Below are 26,808 nucleotides of genomic sequence, written 5' to 3'. Positions count from 1 at the left end.
CTTGTGGAATCTTAGTTCTCTTACCAGGGATTGAACCTGGACCCCCAGCAGTAAAGGGTGGAGCCCTAATCCCTGGACTGCCATGGAATTTCCAAAAAAAAAATTCTCATTTTTTAAATTGAAGAAGACATTGAAGAATGCTTCAAGTCTGAGAAATTTAAAACTCTTTTTAGTGGCTTCCCTGTTGGGTCAATGGTAAGGAATCTGCCTGCCAGTTCAGGACCACAGTTTCAGTGCCTAGTCCGGCCAGATCCCACGTGCCTCGGGACAACTAAGCCCGTGGTTCAACCACAAGTATTGAACCTGTGCTCTACTGAGCCCATGAGCCGCAACTACCAAAGCCCAGGCACGTTGCAAAGCCATGTGCTCTGCAACAAGAGAAACCACTGCAACGGGAAGCCCGCGCACTGCAGCTAGAAAGTAGCCCCTGCTTGCCGCAACCGAAGAGCAGCAACAAGCTCTCCGCGAGCAGCAATGAAGACCCAGCACAGTCAAAAATAAATAAGTAACAACTAAATCTTCAGGGGAAAAAAACCTCTTTTTAAAAAGCTGAAAACATGTTAAAGAAATAGAACCTGAATCTGAGGTTCCTCTCTGGTCGCCAGAGCAGGCTCTTTGGGGTGGAGTGGCTTGGTCAGTTGGCTGGTAGTGGGATCTGGCTGACACTGCCTAACAGACTTTCTCTCTCTCTCCTCTTTCTCTCTTTCCCTCCAGCCCTCATATGCTGAGTTTGATATTAGTGGAAATGTGCTTGGTTTGATCTTCAACCAAGGAATGATCTGGTGAGTTATCCATTTCCTCTGGGCATCACCTCATCTGGGAAATAAAAAAGCTGGAATCACAGGCTTAGCCTCTCAGTCAGCAGGAGAGAGGCTGGACAAGTCATCTGGCCTCTCTGAGCTCCTTTCCTTCACTTGAGCAGGACTAGATTTGAACCAGGATGGTGTCTGGACCACTCTGCTGCTACTATGTACATAGCAAGGGGAGAGAAGAGTGAAGGGGAGAGAAGGAAAAAAAAGAAGAGGGAGGAAAGAGAGAGGAGAGAAGCAAGAAAGAAAAAAGGAAAAAGTAGGATGGGTAGGAAGGAAGAGAAAGAAAGGGAGGCAGGAGGAAGCAGTGGGGAGGAAAGATAGGAAAGAGGGAGACACCTGAACCAAGGAAGCTGCCTGGCTTCAGCAAGAGGCTTTCAAGTGTGTTAGTCGCTCAGTCATGTCCGACTCTGTGACCCCATGAACTGTAGCCCACCAGACTCCTCTGTCCATGGGATTCTCCCGGCAAGAATACTAGAGTCGGTTGCCATTTCCTTCTCCAGGGGATCTTCCTGACCCAAGGATTGAACCTGGGTCTCCTGCATCTGAGCCACCAGGGAACCTGGCAAAGGCTTTCAAGGGCTCATTGCCAGCCAATATCCAATTCTTTTAATTTAGGGATTTCAGATACTTTTCTGAGCAGCAGTGTAGTTTAATGGAGACCACAGAGTAAGAAGAGGCCATGTAATTTGAGGCCTCCACCGTGGCTGGAGGTGGGGCAGTGGTAAAATCCTGGCCAGAACCCAAGCCAGTAATGCTTGGAGCATCCCTGTCCTGAGGAATGGATGGCTATGGCTTGGTGATAAAGGTCCTGGTTAAGAGGGAGATCCCTTCCCTTGGGACCTACAGGGAAAACAGCAAGGCCTCCTGCCCCTAGCCCACCAGCCCCATTTCCTTCTGCCATCTTTCCCTGGCCTCTCCTGCTGTCTAGTCAACCAGGTGTACCATCTCTGCCCTTCCAGGATGGGTTCCTTCTACGCCCCGGGACTGGTGGGCATTAATGTGCTGCGCCTGCTGACCTCCATGTACTTCCAGTGCTGGGCGGTGATGAGCAGCAACGTCCCCCACGAACGCGTGTTCAAGGCCTCCCGCTCCAACAACTTCTACATGGGCCTCCTGCTGCTGGTGCTCTTCCTCAGCCTCCTGCCCGTGGCCTACACCATCATGTCCCTTCCGCCCTCCTTCGACTGCGGGCCATTCAGGTGCACGGTCTCGGTTGGAGGGGAGCAGTCTGCTCAGAGGTCTCAGGCCCAGAATTCCAGTTCTGATATCACATCAGCCTGCAAAAGGCCATGGAGTGGAGCTTTGGGCAAGTTATTAACACTGTCAACAGAGCTTTCGGCAGGAGGGAGATGTTTTATGTTTGTGCTATCCAGTGTGGTAGCCACCAGCCACATCAGGCTGTGGAGCACTCGAAATGAGGACCAAGAAGTTCAAGTTCTAATTTTATTTCATTTTAATTAATTTTAATGTAAATAACCAGCAGTGGCTAATGGCTACCATATTTGTTATGGTATGGTTATAGTTCTCCAACTCATATTGGAAAGTGCAATTCTAACTTTTTAACATATGGATAATCTACTGCCCTGGATTGCCTTAGGATGAGTTAACAGGGAGTATTCTGAAAATGAAATGACCATCCGTTTACAAGTGCCACTCAAATGTGAAGCAGCTGCCAAGATTCTTGACTGGGTCCCCCTGCTCTACAGAGCACTATGGGCCAGACTAGGTTTAGAGACACTGTTTGAAGAGATAATTATGTAAAGAGGTGGATGGAGAGGTAATGTGTATCCACTGCTCTGCTTCCAAATGCAACACCCTCTGAAAACAAAGCCCTTTCTTTCCTGTGTAAAAAAAGACTCTGTGGTTCAAGAGTTTGGGATGCTGCCCCTCTTATCAGCCACCTCCTTACTTAGAAATACGCAGTGCACACTCCTTTATTCAAGGCTCTGTAGTAACGTGCAGGGAGATATGGTGTGCAAGCTGGTGCCTCTATCCCCGCTAACCACAGACCCTTGCTTCACAGAACACCATCCAGAGCCAGGAGGAGGGTGAGGCAAGTAAGGTGTCCACCCTGCACTTGTTCAACCCCAAGGGCAGTACCTCCTTAAGCTGTGCACCCCAAGGCCTCACCCACCTCACTCCAGTCCTGGCCCTGCCTGCTAATGTGGGTCCACACGCTTTGGGAAATGCTGAGCTGGAACTTAGTTTATAATGGACTGACCTTGAGAAAGCCTGTGGTTGTGCCCCACAGCAAGGGAGGAGTCCTTGGCAGGAGGGCTCATGGCAAAGTGTGATGGGGCTGAAAAGGGTTCCAGACAGAAGAAAAAGGGGGGCTGAATCCAGAATGGAGCACCAAACTGAGCCGTAGGAGGCCTGCATGCCAGGCTGAGGGACAACCACAGAAGCAGAAGTGGCAGAAGCCTCTTTTGGCTTCTTCCTGAGCTAGGTTTGGAAGGCTGGGCTCTGGAAGTGAACACTGGTGCCCCATTTTCCAGACCGCCCACCTGTCCCAGGCAGGAGGTCAGAGAGTGGGCCCCCACCACGTCTGGCCCTCAGCACCTGCCCCTCTCTTGCTTCATCTGCTTCCTGAGGCCCTGGACAGCCGACCCCCAGATAGCAGAGGAAGGGACCCAAAAATGGAGCCCAGGAGAGCATATGGCTGCCACCTCCTTCCTATCCCTCTTCTAATCAAGACCCACCAACAGCTAGAACATTCATCACAGCTGTTCTCTCACTTGCTTCAGTGAAAGTGAAAGTCTCAGTCCTGTCCGACTCTTTGTGACCCCGTGGACTATGCAGTCCATGGAATTCTCCAGCCCAGAACACTGGAGTGGATAGCCTTTCCTTTCTCCAGGGGATCTCCCCAACCCGGGGATTGAACCCAGGTCTCCCGCATTGTGGGCAGATCTTTACCAGCTGAGCCACAAGGGAAGCCCAAGAATACTGGAGTGGGTAGCCTATCCCTTCTCCAGGGGATCTTCCCGACCCAAAAATCGAACCAGGGTCTCCTGCATTGCAGGCAGATTCTTTACCAACTGAGCTACAAGGGAAGCCACTTGCTTCAGAGCTTTACTCAGTGGGCTCATTTTCAGTGAGGCCTTCCCTAGGGATGGTAACTAAAATCACACACACCACACACACATACATACACCTTATCATTACTTCTGATGATCACATCTCTTCATCAACATCTAGCATGCCACTCTTTTTCCTTTTTTAATCTTATTTGTTGCCCATCTCCCCCACCAGACCCCACCACACCATGAAGGTGTGATTTTCTTTTTCTTCCTTTCTCCCTGGTTTACACCCAGTATCTAGGAGAAAACACCTGGTTTATGGTCAGTTCTTGAACCAGCCCCTTCACCTTGCAGAAATTCATTTTTCCAGGAAGGAATTTAGGGTTTGGACCAAATCCAGGCAGGCAACATAAATGAGTGAGGTGGACAGCATTGTATAGCATGAAGTTAAAAGTAAGGGTTGGCAAACTACAGCCATGGACCAAATTCAGACCACCCCTTGTTTTTGTAAATAAAGTTTTATTGGGACACAGCTTCATGCATTTGCTTGCATATAATCTATGGCTGCTTTCTAATTACAACAGCAGAATTTAAATAGCTCCAACAGAGACCACCTGGTTCACAAAATCTAAAATCTTTTCAGAGAAAAATTGCCACCCCCATGATTTAGAGCCTGGTCTGTTGTTTGCCAGCTGGGTCATCTTGAACAAGTTACACTGCAAATTCATCATCTCTGAGATGGAAATAATGGTAGTGCCTTCTTCATAGGGTGGCTGTAAGGATTTAGTGGGCTATTATCTATTAAGTACTTGGAGAAGTATGCTAATCCATTGTAGGACATATATACAAGTTTGTTAGTTTCAGTCCTGCCCAAATCCGGGGTAGCTGGTAGTCATAACAATACTATGAGGTGGTAAGCATTATCTATACCAAGGATCAGCTAACTTTTTCTTTTAGAGCCTGAAAGTACATATTTTAGGCTTTGAGGATCAAGAGGCAAAAATCAAGACTATTATGTAGGTACTTATATAACAGGAGAGGAACAAACATCCACAAAGTTTATATTGACAAAATTGAAAATATGATAATGATAGAGTATAATTTTTTTGTAGTACAGGGCTATGAATGAGAAGAATGGAATTCTTCTGAGGGAAAGGAGGTGATATTTCACACAATAGAAGGTCAAAGTTGCTATTCTCTATCATCAAAAATTAGGGGATTCCTTGGGGGTCCAGTGGTTAAGACTGCACTTCCACTGCAGGGGGGCGGGGGTGTGGATTCAATCCCTGGTTGAGGAACTAAGATCCCACAGGCCATGCGCCCCCCCAAAAAAGTCAATTGTCCTGCCCAGACTGCTGCCTTTGCTGCCTGGATCCACTTTAGTAACATGGCAACACATCTACCACCATAGGGAAAAAAACTGACACAAGCTTCATTATTGCCAAGCCACTGAACTGCTATGCAACAAGCCAGGATATTCAGTTCCTATTCCTAATAAAAATGTACAGATATTAAAATGATTAAAAGTCATGAGAGAAAATGTTTACCATTGACATTGTTGATTCAGTTGTACATGATAGATTCAAATGTTTTCTGCAAATTACTTAGCGATGAATAAGAATAACCATAGTCTGCACGAACTGAGGATTTCACAAGCTATGTTAATTTGCTCAGTTGTGCCTTCTTCTTCACTGTATATAGTTTGACCATTGTCAGTTGTAGTACATCATAGCAGATTCTCCTTTATTTCACTTGTGCTGAATCCCAGTCAATTCAGTTGTACTAAATTAGTGTTTTCAATTTCTTTGAGAAACTTTCACCCATATATGTCCTGCACAGAATATTCATGGGAGTTAATTCTTGAGTCACCTCAGACTTGGCATTAACTCCTCAAATAAATAACCAAGCAGTATCAGTTACATCTGTTGACTCATCAAAAGCCAAGGAAAACCACTTGAGATCACTTGCCTTGTGTCTGAATAGGACATTGTTCTCAATGTTTTCAACTCCTCAAGCAGCTGCTCTTGGGGGAAAATCTAGAAGTTTTAAGTTTATTTTCTCTGAACGCATTTCTTTAGCTCCTACAATTTAATTACTTCATCACTGGTAAATGAGAAACATGATTTTGGAAACTAGAGGAAAGGGGATCCTTGTTGTATAGACAGAGAGCTTAGCTAAACTATGTCCTTCCATTACATGGAAAGATAAATTTGTAAATGATAAACTTGAATGTGTAGCTGAGGATGTTTTTTCAAGATCAATCTTAGTAAAAACTATTTTCCTCTGTTTTTTAATTGAAGTATAGTTGATTTACAATGTTGTGCCAATTTCTGTTGTACAGCAAAGTAGTTATATACATACATACATTCTTTTTTAAAATATTCTTTTCCATTATAGTTTATCCCAGGAGATTGGATATAACTTCCTGTTCTATAAGTAGGACCTTGTTTATCCATTCTAAATGTAATAGCTTGCATCTCATAACCACAAACTCCCAATCCATCCGTCCCCCAACCCCGACTCCTTGTCAACCGCAAGTCTGTTCTCTGTGTCTGTGAGTCTGTTTCTGATTCGTGGATAAATCCATTTCTGTTCTATTTTAGATTCCACATATAAGTGATACCACAGGATAGTTCTCTTTCTGACTCACTTCACTTAGTGTGATCATCTCCAATGGTGTCCGTGTTGCTGCACGTGGCGTTATTTCATTCTCTTTAATGGCCGAGTGGTTTTCCGTTCTATGTATGTGCTACATCTTCTGTATCCGTTTATCTGTCAGTGGATACTTAGATTGTTTCCACGTGTTGGCTAGTGTGAATAGTGCTGCTATGAACACAGGGCTGCAGGTATCTTTTTGAATTACAGTTTTGTCCAGGTATATGCCCAGGAGTGGAATTGCTGGGTTATATGGTCGTTCTATTTTTTAGTTATTTTAAGGAACCTCTATACTGTTCTCCATAGTAGCTGCACCAATTTACATCCCCACCAACAGTGTAGGAGAGTTTCCTTCTCTCCACACCCTCTCCAGCATTTGTGTAGACTTTTTCATGACGGGCATTCTGATCAGGGTGAGGTGGGACCACATTGTTTTCTTTAATTAATTTTTGTTTTATTTCTGTCTGTGCTGGGTCTTCATTGCTGTGTGCAGGCTTTCTCTAGTTGCTGAGAGCGGGAGCTGCTCTCTAGGTGCAGTGCTCAGGCTGCTCTTGCTGTAGAGCACAGGCTCCAGGGACACGAGCTTCAGAAGCTGCGGTGCATCGGCTTAGCTGCTCGCAGGCAAGTGGCATCTTCCTGGACCAGGGATTGAACCTGTGTCCTCTGTATTGACAGGTAGATTCCCACCCACTGAACCACCAAGGAAACCCCTTACTGTAATTTTTATTTGCATTTCTCTAATAATTAGTGATAGTGAGCATCTTTTCATGTGCCCACTGGTCATCTGTATGTCTTCGTTAGAGAAATGTCTATTAAGATCTTCTGTCCATTTTTCAACTGAGTGGTTTGTTTTTCTGCTGTTGAGTTTATAAGCTGTTTGTATATTTTGGAGATTATAGATGAGGAGATTTCTGAGCAGTGTTGAAGGTGCAGCCTTGTCACTTCTTGCCATTTATACTAAAATGTAACAAAGAGATAAATTGAGGAAAGAACTGATAAGCAAAAAGGAACCAGGACTTGATGATTTTAGAAATTCTCAGCCTAGTCAGATTGCAGAAGACACTAAGAGCAGATTCTCTGTCAGGAAAGCATGCTCTAAGGAGAAAGTCAAGGGGGAAGCTGGACAACCTTTTGCTAGCACTTCTAAAGGATCATAAGATCTGAATATTCATTCACACAGAGGATTCTTTTAAGACTCTTTAAAGAAGGTTGTTTAACTCAGATCCTCTCAACCATCTGAGCAGAAGCCAGAAACAGAATATCCAGGAATGATCTGTGTAGGACTCTCTTGTGTAGTGAACTGAATTCCCATGACACGGGTAGAAAATCCACCAGGTATTTGAGAATGTGTTATGAGCAGTAACACAACTTGGACTGAAAGAGGAAGAAAAAAGACAAAACGAAGGAAGCTGTTGGACTCCAAATATTCTACAAACAGTAAACAGGCTAATCAAATCTCCTTAGCTGAAACATGCGCTACTCTTCAAGAAAAAGGAAGGATAATTCCAAGGCCAGAGTTTTGGACCGGGAAGGCAGAGCTGCAGGCAGGTATGTCAAGCCAAGGAAAGATTATTTTCAGGTCTTTGAAATCTAATGGAATTTGGCTGATTAGATTTCGAAACTTCTAGGAATTTGTGATTCCTTTCTTCCATCCTATTTCTCCTTTTTGAATTGGAATGTCTATATCTGCTCTCCTATGTCTGGCCCACCATTGTGTTTTGGGAGTAAATAACATGACTGAAGTGACTGAGCATGCATATACAACTTGCTTTCTAGTTTCACAGCTCTCATTACAGACAGAAAGGAATTTTGCCCCTAAAATGTATCATACTCTTGAGGTTCATCTACATCTGACTTCAGTTCAGTTCAGTCTCTCAGTCGTGTCCGACTCTTTGCAACCGCACGAGTCGCAGCACGCCAGGCCTCCCTGTCCATCACCAACTCCCGGAGTTCACTCAAACCCGCATCCATCGAGTCAGTGATGCCATCCAGCCATCTCATCCTCGGTCATCCCCTTCTCCTCCTGTCCCCAATCCCTCCCAGCATCAAAGTCTTTTCCAATGAGTCAACTCTTCACATGAGGTGGCCAAAGTACTGGAGTTTCAGCTTTAGCATCATTCCTTCCAAAGAAATCCCAGGGTTGATCTCCTTTAGAATGGACTGGTTGGATCTCCTTGCAGTCCAAGGGACTCTCAAGTCTTCTCCAACACCACAGTTCAAAAGCATCAATTCTTCGGCACTCAGCCTTCTTCACAGTCCAACTCTCACATCCATACTTGACCACCGGAAAAACCATAGCCTTGACTAGATGGACCTTAGTCAGGAAAGTAATGTCTCTGCTTTTGAATATGCTATCTAGGTTGGTCATAACTTTTCTTCCAAGGAGTAAGCGTCTTTTTAATTTCATGGCTGCAGTCACCATCTGCAGTGATTTTGGAGCCCGGAAAAATAAAGTCTGACACTGTTTCCACTGTTTCCCCATCTATTTCCCATGAAGTGATGGGACCGGATGCCATGATCTTCGTTTTCTGAATGTTGAGCTTTAAGCCAACATTTTCACTCTCCTCTTTCACTTTCATTAAGAGGCTTTTTAGTTCCTCTTCACTTTCTGCCATAAGGGTGGTGTCATCTGCATATCTGAGGTTATTGATATTTCTCCTGACAATCTTGATTCCAGCTTGTGCTTCTTCCAGTCCAGCGTTTCTCATGATGTACTCTGCATAGAAGTTAAATAAGCAGGGTGACAATATACAGCCTTGACATACTCCTTTTCCTATTTGGAACCAGTCTGTTGTTCCATGTCCAGTTCTAACTGTTGCTTCCTGACCTGCATACAGATTTCTCAGGAGGCAGGTCAGGTGGTCTGGGATTCCCATCTCTTTCAGAATTTTCCACAGTTTATTTTGATCCACACAGTCAAAGGCTTTGGCATAGTCAATAAAGCAGAAATAGATGTTTTTCTGGAACTCTGTTGCTTTTTCCATGATCCAGCGGATGTTGGCAATTTGATCTCCGGTTCCTCTGCCTTTTCTAAAACCAGCTTGAACATCTGGAAGTTCACGGTTCACATATTGCTGAAGCCTGGCTTGGAGAATTTTGAGCATTGCTTTACTAGCGTGTGAGATGAGTGCAATTGTGTGGTAGTTTGAGCATTCTTTGGCATTGCCTTTCTTTGGGATTGGAATGAAAACTGACCTTTTCCAGTCCTGTGGCCACTGCTGAGTTTTCCACATTTGCTGGTATACTGAGTGCAGCACTTTCACAGCATCATCTTTCAGGATTTGAAATAGCTCTACTGGAATTCCATCACCTCCACTAGCTTTGTTCGTAGTGATGCTTTCTAAGGCCCACTTGACTTCACATTCCAGGATGTCTGGCTCTAGATGAGTGATCACACCATCGTGATTATCTGGGTCGTGAAGATCATTTTTGTACAGTTCTTCTTAATATCTTCTGCTTCTGTTAGGTCCGTACCATTTCTGTCCTTTATCAAGCCCATCTTTGCATGAAATGTTCCTTGGTATCTCTAATTTTCTTGAAGAGATCTCTAGTCTTTCCCATTCTGTTCTTTTCCTCTATTTCTTTGCATTGATCGCTGAAGAAGGCTTTCTTATCTCTTCTTGCTATTCTTTGGAGCTCTGCATTCAGATGCTTATATCTTTCCATTTCTCCTTTGCTTTTCGCTTCTGTTCTTTTCACAGCTATCTGTAAGGCCTCCTCAGACAGCCATTTTGCTTTTTTGCATTTCTTTTCCATGGGGATGGTCTTGATCCCTGTCTCCTGTACAATGTCACGAACCTCCATCCATAGTTCATCAGGCACTCTATCTATCAGATCTAGGCCCTTAAATCTATTTCTCACTTCCACTGTATAATCATAAGGGATTTGATTTAGGTCATACCTGAATGGTCTAGCAGTTTTCCCTACTTTCTTTAATTTAAGTCTGAATTTGGTAATAAGGAGTTCATGATCTGAGCCACAGTCAGCTCCTGGTTTTGTTTTTGATGACTGTATAGAGCTTCTCCATCTTTTGCTGCAGAGAATATCATCAATCTGATTTCAGTGTTGACCATCTGGTGATGTCCATGTGTAGAGTCTTCTCTTGCGTTGTTGGAAGAGGGTGTTTGCTATGACCAGTGCATTTTCTTGGCAAAAGTCTATTAGTCTTTGCTCTGCTTCATTCCGTATTCCAAGGCCAAATTTGCCTGTTACTCCAGGTGTTTCTTGACTTCCTACTTTTGCATTCCAGTCCCCTATAATGAAAAGGACATCTTTTTTGGGTGTTAGTTCTAAAAGGTCTTGTAGGTCTTCATAGAACCATTCAACTTCAGCTTCTTCAGAGTTACTGGTTGGGGCATAGACTTGGATTATTGTGATATTGAATGGTTTGCCTTGGAAATGAACAGAGATCATTCTGTCATTTTGAGATTTCATCCAAGTACTGCATTTCAGACTCTTCTGTTGACCATGATGGCTACTCCATTTCTTCTCAGGCATTCCTGCCCGCAGTAGTAGATATAATGGTCATCTGAGTTAAATTCACCCATTCCAGTCCATTTTAGTTCACTGATTCCTAGAATGTCAACGTTCATTCTTGCCATCTCCTGTTTGACCACTTCCAATTTGCCTTGATTCATGGACCTGACATTCCAGGTTCCTATGCAATATTGCTCTTTACAGCATTGGACCTTGCTTCTATCACCAGTCACATCCACAGCTGGGTATCGTTTTTGCTTTGGCTCCATCCCTTCATTCTTTCTGCAGTTATTTCTCCACTGAACTCCAGTAGCATATTGGGCACCTACTGACCTGGGGACTACCTCTTTCAGTATCCTATCATTTTGCCTTTTCATACTGTACATGGCGTTCTCAAGGCAAGAATACTGAAGTGGTTTGCCATTCCCTTCTCTAATGGACCACATTCTGTCAGACCTCTCCACTATAACCCACCCGTCTTGGGTTGCCCCACGGGCATGGCTTAGTTTCATTGAGTTAGACAAGGCTGTGATCCTAGTGCGATTAGATTGACTAGATTTCTGTATGCTTTCAGTGTGTCTGCCCTCTGACGCCCTCTTGCAACACCTACCATCTTACTTGGGTTTCTCTTACCTTGGGCATGGGGTATCTCTTCACGGCTGCTCCAGCAAAGCACAGCCACTGCTCCTTACCTTGGATGAGGGGTATGTCCTCCCGCCACCCTTCCTGAGCTTCAATGTGGGATGGCTCCTCTAGGCGTTCCTGCACTATCTGCCTTAGATGATGAGATTTGGGACTTTGAGTCCATGATATTTAGATAAGCTGAGACTTCAACCATGTAGGGATGGTGGTGAATGTATTTTGCAGGTAGAATGAGTATGAATCTTTGAACCCAGAGAGCAGACTGGTGGGTTATATAATGGTTCCCCAAAATATCTAGGTCCTAATTCCTGAATGTTACCTTATATATCATAATGGCCTTTGATTATCTGATTAAGGATGTTGAGATGGGGAGATTGTCTGAATTACCCTGATCGGCCCTAAAAGTGTCCTTATTAGAGGGAGGCAGAGGGAGATTTGACTATAAAAGATCAGTAAGTGGTGTGACTTTGAAAGCAGGAAGAGATTTGAAGCTTTTATCCTGCTAGCTTTGAAAACAGAAAGGGGCCATGAGCCTAGGAATGCAAGGAATGAATCTCTAAAAGCTGAAAAAGGAAAGGAAACAGTCTTCCTTAGAGCCTCCCTCTGAAAGGGGAGCAGCCCTGCCAACACCTTGGTTTCAGTCCAGTGAAACCATTTCAGACTTTTTGGGCTCCAGAACTGTAAGAGAATAGTTTGTCTTGTTTTAAGCCACCTATGTAGTAATTTGTTATACAGTAATTACTGAAAACTGATACATCATCTAATACATTATAATTCAATGAAAAAATAATTTACACTCTATTGTGACTTAAGCATACCATTTGAAGTCCACTTTTCTTGTTTTTACAAACAAAAATGGGTATGCACTGGTAATTTTAAAAATAATAAATTACATGTCATAATATGGTGATATGTATGGTGCTTGAAATGCTGTCATGTTACAACTGCATCACTGCATTTTATAGTATGCTGTGCAACAGTGCTCAACATTGAGACAGCCACGCCATCTCTAACACAACTACTCATCTCTGCTATTATAGTACAAAGCAGCCACAGACAATACACAAATAAATGAGCATGGCTGTGTTCCAAAAAAACTTATTTACAGACACTGAATTTTTATGAGTCTCAAAATATTACTCTTCTTTTGATCTTTTCCAATTATTTTAAAATGTAAAAATCATTCTTAGCCCCCAGGCCTTATAATATCAGGTAACAAGCAGAATTTGGTCCATGGCCCTTGGTTGGCCAGTCCTAATTGACACATGAGAGAAAGGCAAAGCTTCTAGATGCAACATTTTGCAGGGCACTTTTGCCCCATCCTCAATATTTCATATAAGTTCATGTCTATATTCTCTAAACAATCTTCTGAGGCAAATGCTGTTATTATATTTATAATACCACATTATACTATATCATTATTGCACTATATTTTATAGATGAGGAAACCAAGGCAGAGAAATTTTCAGTATCTTACCCAAAGATATCAAATCTCTGCAGCACTACCCAATAGAACTAGATGAGGGGAAAAAATCCACATCGGCTCCTCAAATATAGGAGCTATTAGTCACACGACTACTGAGCACTTGAAATGTGTGACTAATACATTGAATTTTTAATTTAATAGTCACATTGGACAGTACAGCTCTACCAGGGAGAGTGACTGTATGAATATAGGCAGAAGGTAAGAAAATTGTCTATGGTGTCCCACAGCTAATAAATGGAGAAATGAGGATTTAAATCAGGAATTTCAAAACACAAATTTCATTTCTTGGCACCAAACTACCAATCAAAAGCCAACAGCAGTCAGTAATCTCTGGGCGGGTATTTATGGAAGACAGTCTACGAAATGGTTGTTAGACATTCAAAGAATATAAAAGTTACTGTTGTAAACTGTCCAGGAGCCTACCCCAGGCAATCAATCTCCTGGAATTACAACCTGAAGACTAACTGTAGGTATCTTTGAGTCACCATGAAGGTGTCCATCACATCAGTCTCTGGAGAGCTGCCCCCAAGTCCAGGGGCCCAGAGGAAGCTCCATGTTGGTCTCTAAGCCACATCACAGACCATTTTCTCCTATGAGAGTACACAAGGGAAAAAACAAACATGTTCGTCTTGCCAAGGAAGGGGCCAGGCACAGGAGACCAAGGTAGTCTGATAGATCGTTAAGGCATCATGGGCTGGGGAGTCAGGATGCTGGGGCAGCCCTGAGCCCTCACCTACAGGACATCCCCTCATGGGGCTTTTTTCCTTTTTCCAATTTTTATCGGAGTACAATGTTGTTATTTTCTGCTGTACAGCAAAGTGAATCAGCCATTTGTATACATGTATTTCCTCTTTTTTGGATTTCCTTCCCATTTAGGTCACCACAGAGCACTGAGCAGAGTTCCCTGTGTCACACAGTAGGTTATCAATAGTTATCTGTTTCATACATAGTGATGTCTATGTGTCAATTCACTGCAGTCCCTGTGCAGAAGAGCTCTGTTCTTCCAGGAGAGCAGTGGTGAGTGGCAACCTGGACCCTCCAGGTATGGACAGTCATTCATGCCATATGAGTTAAGACATATGCTATAATGTATCCTCTCCTCTTTCCAGTGGGAAAAACAGAATGTATGACGTCATCCAAGAGACAGTTGAAAATGATTTCCCAACCTTCCTGGGCAAGATCTTTGCCTTCCTCGCCAATCCAGGCCTGATCATTCCAGCCATCCTGCTGATGTTGTAAGTTAGCCAGGAGCCATGGCCCTGCCTCATGGAGACCTCCCCTTGCAGTTAAGACTTCCTTGGCAGGTCCTTCTTTCTTGCCCTCTCAATCTAGATTTCCCAGAAGTAGATCCTCAGACAAGGATTTAAGTGCAAGTAGTTTCTTGGAGGGGGCAGTGTGTGTAGGGACATAAGACAGAGAAGGGACAGGAAGGTGCATTCTAACTCCTGCGGTGACTTTAATCCTGATGGAAGCTCTGGGACACAGTGTGCCTTTGAATTATCCTGCTCAAGGGTGAAAGATCGGGACATTTTAGATCAGTTCCCATCCATCATGTGTTGAGTGCTGCTGGGAGATGTGGCAGGGGAGAGGTGTTGGTTAACTCCCTGGCAGTTTGGGCCAGCTGCATCCATGGACAGAATGATTTCTGTGCAGGCTGGAGAGGAGGCATCAGGCACTGGCAATGTATGTCTTTCAGGGAACACAGTGAAGACAGGGCCCAAGGATAAGGGGAGTCTGGCAGCAGCTACAGCTCTCTCCAAAAGATCCACCAGAAATATCAAAGACCCACCCCTCAAGAAAGCTCCGGCTGACGCAGCCTGTCCCTGCTGGGCTCATGGGCTTTCTCTGCAGAGCCCCCCGTACACGAGAGCATTCAGTGCATCTGTCACCATCATCCTCACAGACTGAACATGTGAGTGGGCTTGGTGATCTGTGTCCCCAGTACCAGCTCCATGGAAGGAATGTTCAAGGAAGGAAGAGGGCAGTATGAAATTGTCCCAACATACAGACATATGCAGACAATCATGTACAAGATCACAAGATTCAACAAATGTTAACATTTAGCAATATTTACTTCCAATTGGTCTCTTTTTAAAAGACATAAACATTACAGTTCAAGCCCACCTAATTTTTCTCTCTCCCTCCCTCTCCAAAGGTAACCACTATTTGGATTAATTTTAATCATTTTCAATCTGAACCATTTAATCACATGTATGTACTATTGCTTCTGAGTTATAAAATTTTTCATGACTGGTTCAGACTACACAGCTTTCCTCACTCACATTATGTTTGGGGGACTTTCTCATGTGGATACATGAACACACACATTTTAATGACTCTTCTGTGTCTCTAATCAATAAACAATCTATAATAGGAAGAGAAAAGGATTTTATTTGAGCCAAACTGAAGACTATATCCCAGAAGATAGCCTCTTAGATAACTCTGAGAAGCTGCTCCAGAGAATCCTGGTTTTCAGCACAGTTTTATATCTTATCAGAACAAAGAACATTAAACAAATCAGGGATACATTCCTTCGAGGTTTCAAAAAAAAAAAAGAAATAGATCAGCACATACACAATGAGTCAGTATGGCCTTGGCACCTGGGAAGGGAGTCTTATCATTGAAGGAGGACTGGAATTGGAATCCTAGGAAAGGAGACATTTAATCTTTATTTTTCACATGGACATTCTTTACTTCTAGTCAATGCACCCTTTTATTTCATAATTGAAGCTGATATAGGAATCCCCTGGTGGCCTAGTAGTTAACATTCTGGACTTTCATTGCCCTGGCTCAATCTCTGGTCAGGAACTGAGATCCTATAAGCCAAGAGGAAAAAAGAAACAAAGAAAGCAGATGTAATGTATGCTTCATAGGCCACAAACAGGCTATTTCAGTTAGCATAAAATTCAAGTTAACTCATCTTTAAGCCAGAATGACTTCCCCAAACCTTAATATGTGAAAATTGCTTTTATCAGTTGTATGAATAAACCATAATTTACCCATCTCTCTGCATAGAGTAGGTTGTCTCCACTCTTGTGCTATTGCAAATGTTCTCCTTATATACGTCTCCTTGTACACAGTTTTCTCTAAAACAGACTTCCAAAAGTGGAATGGCTGGGTCATAGGTATGTGTTTCTTCAATCTTTGTAGACAGTGCTGAACTGCTCTCCAAAATAGGTATATTTCCTTACATCCTTGGTTTCTGTGTCTAGTCTGAATGTGAGGGAATGTGTAATGACCACCACCTGAGGAAATGCTGCAACCCAAATGCCAAACCAGACCTTGCAGGCTGCACAGAAAACAGCCTCAAAAGAAACAGCCAGTTCCTCCCTAAAATATGGGCTGTGAATGAGGAGAGCAGGCAAAGCCTGCTGGGTGCCTTCCCAACAGATGGTGGTCCCTTCACCTGTCCTCCCTCTGGCCTCTCATCACCCATAGTCCTCTGAGTCTGCTTGAGGAGGCTCACAGGACACCTCTGACCTATACTCTGCCAAAGGCAATGTAGTTCCTCCCTTCTGCCTGCAGAGAGCTCTTGGACCCTGCTCAAGTGGCTCAGGGTAGCCCCAGGGCAAGGATCAGAAGACTCAACTGGGCAGCTGAGGCTTGAAAGGCAGGAAGGAAAGAGATAAGGACAAGCTGTCAGAGCACCTAGTCCAGGAGGCATCCCAGGCTTTTGTGGCCCCTCACTCTCAAGTGGTACATCCAGGTCATAACCCCAAATCCCAGGTCCCATGAAAGGGAAACCAGACTACAGCTTTAAGGACACCCAGTCAGCCAGCGGGGGCCGGCCTCTGAAAACCACAAGTCCAGGACAGACATTCCTGTCCGTGTACCCTGGGGGAGGGCCTTCAGGGTCTATGCAGTTTCTAAGCAAACTTGGAGCAGGTCACCTAGCACCTCTCTCTTCTCCCTCTGCATTTGAAGACTGTGGAAAGGGCTTTGGCATCAAATGTGGCCTCTGACAAGTGCTAACAGATAAGGTGGCCTTGGGCAAATGACTTAACTCTCTGCATTCCAGGATGCTGACCCTTAAAGATGGAGGTCATCATTTCTTCTTTATAGAGTTTCATCAAAACCATGGAGATGTGGAGTGGGATCCACATGGCACAGAGCCTGGTACCCAGGCTGTTCCTGCAGACAAGAAACACTGCCTCTCCCCTGCCTCTTCAGATTTCCAAGAAGGGGACTGATTCCTCTAGCTAGCCTTCATTAAACACTCAGAGAACTAAAATTGTGTTCAATAAAATAGAGAGAACAGGGATATCCAAGACCTTCTTGATATTAGGTGGGGAGCTTACAATGGTTAGACTTCCCACCACCCTGCCCAGAGGCAAAGTAGGTCATCTACTCCCAGAGGCCAGCTATGATTCCTAGGTAAGGTGTCCAGCTCTCATCATTTTCCAAGATCACAGTACCTCTGGAGCATTCTTTTCTCTTGCAGCCTGGCCATCTACTACTTGAACTCAGTTTCCAAAAGCCTTTCTCGAGCAAATGCCCAGCTGAGAAAGAAAATCCAAGCGGTAAGTCTGTCGGGAGTTTTCATTAAACAAAATGTTATGTTTTTGGCTTTTGCTAATTCACCTTTTAAGCCAAGTTGTGTTCTTTAAAGGACTTCTTCTAAACCAAACCCTAAGTTATCTGTATGGTAGGAAGCAGCCTTGAGAGATTCAGTGACACCCATTTATAGTCTGAGGGTAATTGGGAATACATAACAGTAATGATTCCCTGGTGGCTCAGATGGTAAAGAGTCTGGCTGCAATGCGGGAGACCGGGGTTCGATCACAGGGTTGGGACGATACCCTGGAGAAGGAAATGGCAACCCACTCCAGTATTCTTGCCTGAAAAATCCCATGGATGGAGGAGCCTGGCACGCAATAGTCCACAGGGTCGCAAAGAGTCAGACATGACTGAACCACTTCACTTTCTTTCAATGACTTAAATTTTGAGCAGTTGCTAAAGAACAGGAAAAAGTCAATGGGTTAAACCAGTGTTCAAACATAATAAAACTAGTACCCACAATAACTCCTACTGATTAAAACGAGTACTAGAAATACTAAAGAAAACAACATTGTCAGAACGACATAGTGCTTGGGCCCCATGGCCTAAGGAGCCTCCGTGACTCCCCTCCACACTAGCGCAGCCTCTCTCAACATCTGATGACACCCTGACTCTTCTGCTCTCACAACACCCACCCCCACCCCTTTAATGTGGAAAAAGCTGGACCCCAACCCTCCCTAAGCCCTGTCATCCTTGCTTTCTCACCCTCTCTTCTGGAACTAATCTCAAGTCAGCCTCACTGCCAGTCCCCACCCACACTTCCTCCTGCCCCTCTCACTGTCCTCCTGCCCAGGTGTAGAAGAGCACTGAAATACAGGATTGGCTGAGGGTCTGTCTTCCCCTGGCCAGATGTCCCTTCAAATGCTATGCAAACCTGAGTCCTGGGTGCCCTCTCCGACCAGCAGTGAGAACAAGAACCAGTGATTTAAGGTGGCTGCCCTCTGGATCTCACCATCCCGGGGTCCAAAACTCAAAATACCCATTTCCCTGGCCAGGACCAACCATTCATTTTTTTCCCTGCAGCTCCGTGAAGTTGAGAAGAGCCATAAATCTGTCAAAAGCAGAGCCACAGCCAGAGATTCAGAGGACACGGATAAAAGCAACTCCAAAAATGACACCCAGCTCACCAAAGAAGGTATATTCTATTGCACGATGATTACTTTTTACAAGGCGACATGGAAAGTGAAAAGAGCAAATGCTACGAAATCAGATGCATGTGGGACTGAAGTCAGAATTGGGACAAATTCTAACTAGCTGTATGAAGTTGGGCAAATAGAAGCAAGAAGCAAGAGCAAATCATAGGTAGCCTCCCAGGGTGGTGCAAATGAGGTGGGATTATGCATGTGAAGTGCTTACAGACTTCCTGAAACCAGTGGGAGGAGGACTGTCTGTAAAATGGGGAAGTACCAGGGTTGTTTCCCTCATTTCTGAGTCTCCTGCCACATTGTCTATGGTGATGGTTCTTCATTATTTCATTTCTGAAGTGACTCTGCCTTCATCTCACTCCACATCTATCATTTCCCATGTCATATCCTCTTAGTATCTGGCTACTTAAACCACTGTAGGAGCATGCCTGGTGTCCCACCCAGATCCCTTTAAGATGCCCTGAGGTTGGCTTATATGGAATGCAGCTGCCAGGGATGGAGGAGCTATTTGTTTTCTGCGCTGTTTTGAGCATTTTTTAAGAGAAGAAATAGGGACATTTGCATCTAGCCGCTGCTACTCCCACCAGAACCAACTCATATTCTCTTAAAAGACAAGAAGCACTAGAACAACTAGAGTAACATGGTGAGGAAGGGCCACACACATTCCAAAGTGTGACAGAACTTCAAAGGGGAGAATCACAGACCACCTCTACTTCGGCAGTGAGGAAAGCAAACTGAAAGAGACCGTCTCTGAGCTGTTCTTGTTTTCCAAGGATTGTCCCTGTATCAAAATTTAAGTTTCAGTATGCAGTAATTTTGACCTTTCATGTGGAAATTGAATGAGATGCACAAGAAATTGCTGAGAGTTTAGGAGTTAGTTAGAATTTATAGTACGGAAATTACTTACCATTTATTTGCTGCCTTTATAACATATAGGCTAGACTTCAGGAAACAGAACCAAGAAGAATCTAGCCCCATAGCAGTTATTTCCCCGAAGGTGAAAACCCTCAGTTCCCCAAATGCAATAGTGCAGAGTGACTGTGGAAGCAAGTCAGGAGGAAAAACGGCACCTACTTGGATATTCCTAGCAAACACTCATTGATATTGGAGTAGCAACAGGTATTAAAATAAGCCATGAACAAGTGGGGGTTGCAAGAAGAGGACAAGAAGTCTGTGTGAACATAGAACCTATTCCTGGTGAGTCTCAAAAATGTAAGGAAGGCATTTCAAAGCTACAGCCCTCTTAGCAAGATCAGCTGCAGTCTGTCCACAGCTGGTTCAGAGATGAAATGCAGCAGAGCGAGTGGTTGGTATTTATCATGGACCTGAAGAAAGTGTTTGAATTCACCCGATTTTTTTCACAAGGGGTAGGAAATGGAGTAAATGCGACATTATGTTGCCGTATCACCAACAAAAAAAAAAAGACAAAAAATGGATGGATGTATTTGAACATCAATGGAAAAGAAAAAATAGGTTTATAAAACATTTTCCATGAGAAAGCAAGAAACTAACATTGGGTTGACAGTGGTCCATTCATGGCCCCAGAGTCCCAGGGTTCCTGTACCCCTTATCCACTCCCTTCCCCTACGTTCTTTACTGGCTGCTGATCTAAAGTTTGCTCCTCTCCAAATTTGAATTTTTTATTACAGATCTGAAGCTCTTTCGATTTTATGCTGATTAAATCAATATTGCACTGTTTGATTTTTTTTTTTTAATGAAAGGGCTATCAGAACACATCAGTGGGACTAGGATGTAGGGGGAAACTGAAGAGTGTTAAACATTCACCTGGAAAACTCCCAACAGCATCTATCACTGCCTTCATTTAACTTCTCTTGTCATTTCCTTCTCCAGAGAATCTTCCCAATCCAGGGATTGAACCTGGGTCTCTCGCACTACAGATTCTTTACCATCTGAGCCACAGGGAAGCCCTCTCTTTCTTGAAGTATTCACTGACACTGCTCTAACAAGCAGGCCTAAAACAGCTAATGGCTCAAACACAATAAAAATTTCTCACTCTATAAAGCCCAAATTGGGTATTTCCACTTGATGGCCACTCTCCTCCCAAGTAGTGATGTGGGGAACCCTGGCTCTGTTCATCCTGTCCTGCATCAGGCTGGGAGTGGGAGGAGCCTAGAGGTCACTCATGGATACAGTGCCCATCAAAGCCTGGACTTCAGCCACAGGCCATACTATCCACAATGGAAATTTAGTCTATTTCTATGTCCTAGAACTGGGTTTGGTGAAGAACAAGCCAGTAATTGTCCCTAACTCGGAGTTAAGGAAAGGAGGGAAACAAGTAGGTGAAAGAGCTGGAAATGGATCTGACTAGCAGGGCACTGTCCTGGGGTTGATCCAGTTTCTACAACCCTTTCTATCATCATATTTGACCCTGGTAGCCATCTGTGAGCTCTTATTATAGCTCTGATTTTATTCTCAACAAAACCAGGCTCAGAGAGTCTAGCCTAAGACCAGCATTCAAAATCTAGCTCTCTATCCAGCAGATCAGACTCCTCCAACACAGCTGTTATACCAAGAATGGGCCAAAGTGCCCCCAGGTGCCCAAGGTGATCCAGCCATTCTTACATCACCATATAGGACTGGAATCTACCTAGAGCACAGGGCAGCTTCCAAGAACTCCAATTCCACACCAGGACACTGTAGGGAAATCTCCTATATCCTCATTCTTGTCTTGTTCATTTCCAGGGACTGCCCATCACTCTGCTAGCCAAAGCCAGACCCTGGACCAGAAGGCACAGGGCTCTGGGGCCTCCAGTTCTGCCGGCAAGACTGTGCTGCCTGCCTCCCAGCACCTCCATGTATCTCGGGCCCCTGGTGTCAGACCAGACTCTGGCCAAGCCCAGCCTCAAGCTCATCCTTGGAGGTCAACATCTGGAAAGCGGGCCTGGAGACCACCCCACTGACAGCTGGGACTAATGGAGCATGGTCCTGGGGCTGATCCTCAGACCCCACCCCCCAAATCATTCCCCCCTCCTCTCTTCTCTCATACACGTGCATGTTCTCTCTACTCTCACCAATTGTGGGGACTTTGATGACTCAGTCTCAGGCTCTTGTTAGCTGCCCAGAGGACAATGGCTTCATCCACCTCTTAGGAGAGCTGAGCCTTCCCCCAACTAACTACCCATCCCAGAGTCCTGGCTCAGGCAGCTCTGGACCCTGCACTCACAGCAGATTCCCTCAGCTCCAGACTCGGGGAGAGGGGGCAGGGCCATGATCACCATCATAGACTTTTTGCACGGAGCCCACGTGGGGACAGGTTTCTACCAGCTCCACCAGCTGGGAAGAGGTTGCAGAGGGACACACATTCCTGACCACCAACCACTTCCTTCCAAAGGGGGTGATGCAGTGTAAACAAAAGGTTCAAGAAGCCAATGAAAATAAAAGTAAAATGAAGTCCAGCCTTGGTGAGTGGGAAATGGTGATTCTCCAGAAACTAGCTGGAGGAGAGCTGATGCCATCAAGCATCAAAAGGGCACTGGAGCCTCTGGCAGCAAGGCAAAGAGAGAGCAGCATGGTTCCTCTGGCCTAACTGAGAGTGTTAGTCATTCAGTCGTGTCTGACTCAAGACCCCATGGACTGTGGCCTACCAGTCTCCTCTGTCCATGGAATTCTCCAGACAAGAATACTGGAGTGGTTTGCCATTTCCTTCTCCAGAGGATCTTCCTGACCCAGGGATCAAACCTGGGCCTCTTGCATTGTAGATGGATTCTTTACATTCCCGGCCATCAGGGAAGACCTGGTGAAGGAAACAAAATATTGCTCAGGGCAGAAAAATCTTTCTATGCACGAAATTCTAAAATGAGTGATTGTTTACTGTAAAGGGTTTGGGGGAGGGGGAGGAGCTCTGCAGAGTACAGTGCAGAGCCTCGTCTCTGGTGATCACATCCTGCATGTCACTTCTGTGCAGAAGTCTCGTGGGGGCATCAGCCAGGGAGGCCAGACCACTGAGGAGGCCTTGCCAGCATGGGACAAGTATCAGCAGGGTGCCAGTCTCAGCCCAGGACTCCCAGAGGTTACCCTCAGGCTTCCAAGGCTGACCAATATCCCTACTCACCCACCACAAACACAAACTATCCTGTTCTGATGACACATAACTTTATGTGAAGGAATGTATGTTATCTATTGTTACATAATAAATTATTCCCCAAATTTAACAGCTTAAAACAGTAAACGTTTGTTATCTCACACAGTTTCTGTGGATCAAGAATTTGGGATTGGCTTCACCAGGAAATTCTGGTTCTGCATGCTGCAGTCACAATCTGAGGCAGGGCTACAGTCATCAGAACATTTGTTGGGAGCGGGAAGATACACTCACAAGTGGCTCACTCATGGCTGCTAGCAGGAGGTGTTGGTTCCTTGCTGGCCATCCACAGACTTGCTTACTCCCTACACTGACCTCTCCATAGGGCTGCTTCGGTATCCTCACAACACAGCAGCTCACTTCCCCCCAGTGATCTGACAGCAAGGAGGAAGCCACAACACCTCTTATAACCTGTTCTCAAAAGTTACACTATCAATTCCACCAGTTTCTGTTCATTAGAACAGAGTCACTAAGTCTAGCTTACACTCAGAGATGGAAATTAGGCTCCAGCTCTTGAATGGAAAGTGGTCAAAGAATTTTTGGACACATTTTAACAGGTTTCTTAATTTAAATAGTTACCAGATCTCTGTCATGAAAACACTAAAGCTTTTCTGAAAGACATCCATCAGTGGATTTGTTAATGGTGGATCCTAGAACCATCATGCAAAAGGAAACTTCAAATGAGCTAGGGAGATGGGTAGAGGAAGAAGGCATGGGTAAGAGAGAAGGGATGTTCATCTGGTATGACTTTATAGCTGGGACATTTCATTAGAAAACAGTGTGAGGGGAGTTTCATCTCTGCCTTCTCAGGGCTGATCTTCCAGCTCATTCCATCGTAAAGCTTCACTACTCAGCCTAGGGATCATCAACCATGAAGAGCACCCTTCCTTCCGTCCCTCTTTCCTTTCTCTTTCTTTCCTCAATTCACCTAAGAATGATTTGAATTTTGTTGCTGTTCAGTCACTAAGTGGTGCCCCATTCTCTGCGACTCCACGGACTTCAGCACACCAGGCTTCCCTGTCCTTTACTATCTCCCAGAGTTTGCTCAAACTCATGTTCCTTAAGTCGGTGATGCCATCCAACCATCTCATCCTCTGTCACCCCCTTCTCCTCCTGCCCACAATCTTTCCCAGCGTCAGACTCTTTTCCAACGTGCTGGCTCTTGCATCAGGTAGCCAAAGTATTGAAGCTTCAGCTTCAGCATCAGTCCTTCCAATGATTATTCAGAGCTGTTTTCCTTAGCACTGACTGGTTTGATTCTTTGCTGTCCAAGGGGCTCTCAAGAGTCTTCTCGAGCACCATAGTTTGAAAGCAACAATTCTTAGGTGTGCAGCTTTCTTTATGGTCCAACTCTCACATCCGTACATGACTACTGGAAAAACCATAGCTTTCACTATACAGACCTTTGTTGGCAAAGTGCTATCTCTGCTTTTCACTGGAGTGGATAGCCATTTCCTTCTCCAGGGGATCTTCCTGACACAGGACTCAAACGCAGGCCTCCTGCCTTGCAGGCAAATTCTTTACCATCTAGCCACCAGGAAAGCCTGATTGAACTAGCAAGTCTATTTAATAGTTTATCCAGAGAACTATAACTGTTATCTTACTAATATTACCTTACTTTGTCTGCACATTCCTTACTGGAGGGAAATGAAACAGACACTAAAATTTTCTGTCAGACACTATTTTTGAAGGCTGATTCTTTCATTTCTAAGAATCTACATGGTTAGTGTCCATAAACAGGCCCATTATACAAAGAAGCATATAAGTAAAAACACACTCCTGCTGAAGATCAAGGGGGACAGCTGATTGCCCCGTGACTCAGATACTCACAGAAACTAGAAGTGATGCACCAGCCAGTAGGAACCTAGGCAGGGTACCAACAGCACCCACTACACTGGTGACCCTCAATTCAGATATGCTTTGTAGAGCCCACCCAAAGCTGGGACAACAAAGTTCCATATGCTATAAAAGGGACAATAAGGAATAAACCTGCCATGCAGAAAGGGACATTGGTCTATTCTGACCTCAGCAGAAAGTGGAAGACAAAGATCTCCTTCGAGAAATTATATCTCAAGACACCCCTCACACAGAGAATCAAAAATCCCCATACCAGCTGTGTGTCAGAAAAACTCAAGAGGACTTCCCTGGTGGTCCAGTGGCTAAGATTCCATGCTCCCAATGCAGGGGGCCTGGGTTTGACCCCTGATTGGGGAACTAGATCCAACATGCTTCAAATAAAGATCCTGTATGCTGAAACAAAGATTGAAGATCCCATGTGCCTCAACCAAGACTCAGCCCAGCTAAATAAACAACAACAACAAAAAAATATTTAAAAAGTTCAAATGGAAAATTTAATTTAAAGTGACCTTAGGTTATTTACAATCACATCAAAATGAATAAAATGCCTAGGCATAAGCCTACCTAAAGAGGCAAAAACCTGTACTCCAAAAAACTATAAGATGCTGATGAAAGAAATTAAAGATGACACAAACAGATGGAAAGATCTACAGTGTTCTTGGATTGGAAGGATCAATATTGTTAAAATGACCATACTACCCAAGACAAACTACAGATTCAGTGCAGTTTCTATCAAATTACCAGAGGCATTTTTCACAGAGCTGGAACAAAAACAAATTTTAACTTGTATGGAAAAAAACAAAAAGACCCTGAATAGACACAACAATCTTGAAGACAAACAGGGGTGGAAGAATCATGCTCCCTGAATTCAGAATATACTCCAAAGCTACAATAATCAAAACAGTACGGTATTGGCACAAAAACGGACATACACGTCAGTGGAACAGGATAGACAGTCCAGAAGCAACCCCCTGCTCTTATGGCCAATTAATCTGCGACAAAGATGGCAAGAATACACAGCAGAGAAAAGACTGCCTCTTCAATAAATGGTACTGGGAAAACTGGACCACTGTATGTAAAAGAATGAAACTATAACATTCTCTAACACCACATACAAAAATAAACTCAAAATAGATTAAAGACCTAAATGTAAGACCAGATACTATAAAACCCCTAAAGAAAAACATAGGCAAAACACTCTTTAACATAAACCACAGCAATAGTTTTTTGGGTTCATCTCCTAGATTAATGCAAACAGAAGCAGAAATACACAAATGGGACCTAAGTAAGCTTAAAAGCTTTTGCATAACAGGGGAAACCATAAACAAAACAAAAAGATAACCTACAGAATGGGAGAAAATGTTTGCAAACAATGCAGTCAGCAACAGATTAATTTCCAAAATACCAAAACAGTTCATACAGCTCAATATCAAGAAAAAAAGAAAAAAACTATTTAACCAAAAAATGGGCAGAAGACCTAAATAAACATTTCTCCCAAAGTGACATACAGATGACCAATAGGCACATGAAAAGATGTGCCATCACTAATTATTACAGAAATGCAAATCAAAATTACAATGAGGTATCACCTCACACTTGTCAGAATGACCATCATCAAAAAATCTACAAATAATAAGTGATGGAGAGAGTATAGAGAAAAAGGAACCCTCCTGAAATATTTTTGGGACTATAAACTGGTGCAACCACTATGGAGAGGTTCCTTTAAAAACTAAAGAGTTACCATATGACCAAGCAATCCCACTCTTGGGCATGTATTCAGAAAAGACAAAAACTCTAATTCCAAAAGGTACATGAACCTCACTGTTCATAGCAGCACTGTTTTCAACAGCCAAGATACAGGAGCAACCTAAAGGTCTATCAACAGATAAATGGACATAAAGATATGGTAGGGACTTACCTGGTAGTCCAATAGCTAAGACTCCATGCTCTCAATACAAGGAGCCAGTACACACACACACACCTACCTATCTATCTATCTATCTATATATATATATAGATATAGATATAATGGAATATTACTCAGCCATAAAAAATGAAATAA

General features: G+C 44.0%; 1 protein-coding gene across 1 annotated transcript in view; it reads left to right on the top strand.

Annotated features, from left to right (window-relative positions):
• Window positions 1-26,174, top strand: part of TMC2 (transmembrane channel like 2) — a 105,031-nt gene extending 78,857 nt beyond the window's left edge. The window contains exons 14-19 of the mRNA XM_015099466.4: window positions 715-782; window positions 1,772-2,011; window positions 14,198-14,323; window positions 17,530-17,608; window positions 18,669-18,780; window positions 21,494-26,174. Of these exons, the coding sequence (XP_014954952.3) occupies window positions 715-782; window positions 1,772-2,011; window positions 14,198-14,323; window positions 17,530-17,608; window positions 18,669-18,780; window positions 21,494-21,711 (843 nt within the window). The 3' untranslated portion in view covers window positions 21,712-26,174. The remainder of the gene's footprint in view (window positions 1-714; window positions 783-1,771; window positions 2,012-14,197; window positions 14,324-17,529; window positions 17,609-18,668; window positions 18,781-21,493) is intronic.
• Window positions 26,175-26,808: the final 634 nt, after the last annotated feature.

The sequence above is a fragment of the Ovis aries genome, chromosome 13 (genome assembly GCF_016772045.2).
Source record: "Ovis aries strain OAR_USU_Benz2616 breed Rambouillet chromosome 13, ARS-UI_Ramb_v3.0, whole genome shotgun sequence".
NCBI lineage: Eukaryota > Metazoa > Chordata > Mammalia > Artiodactyla > Bovidae > Ovis > Ovis aries.
Note: the sequence above shows the minus strand (reverse complement) of the source record. Positions and strands in the feature narration are given on the sequence as shown.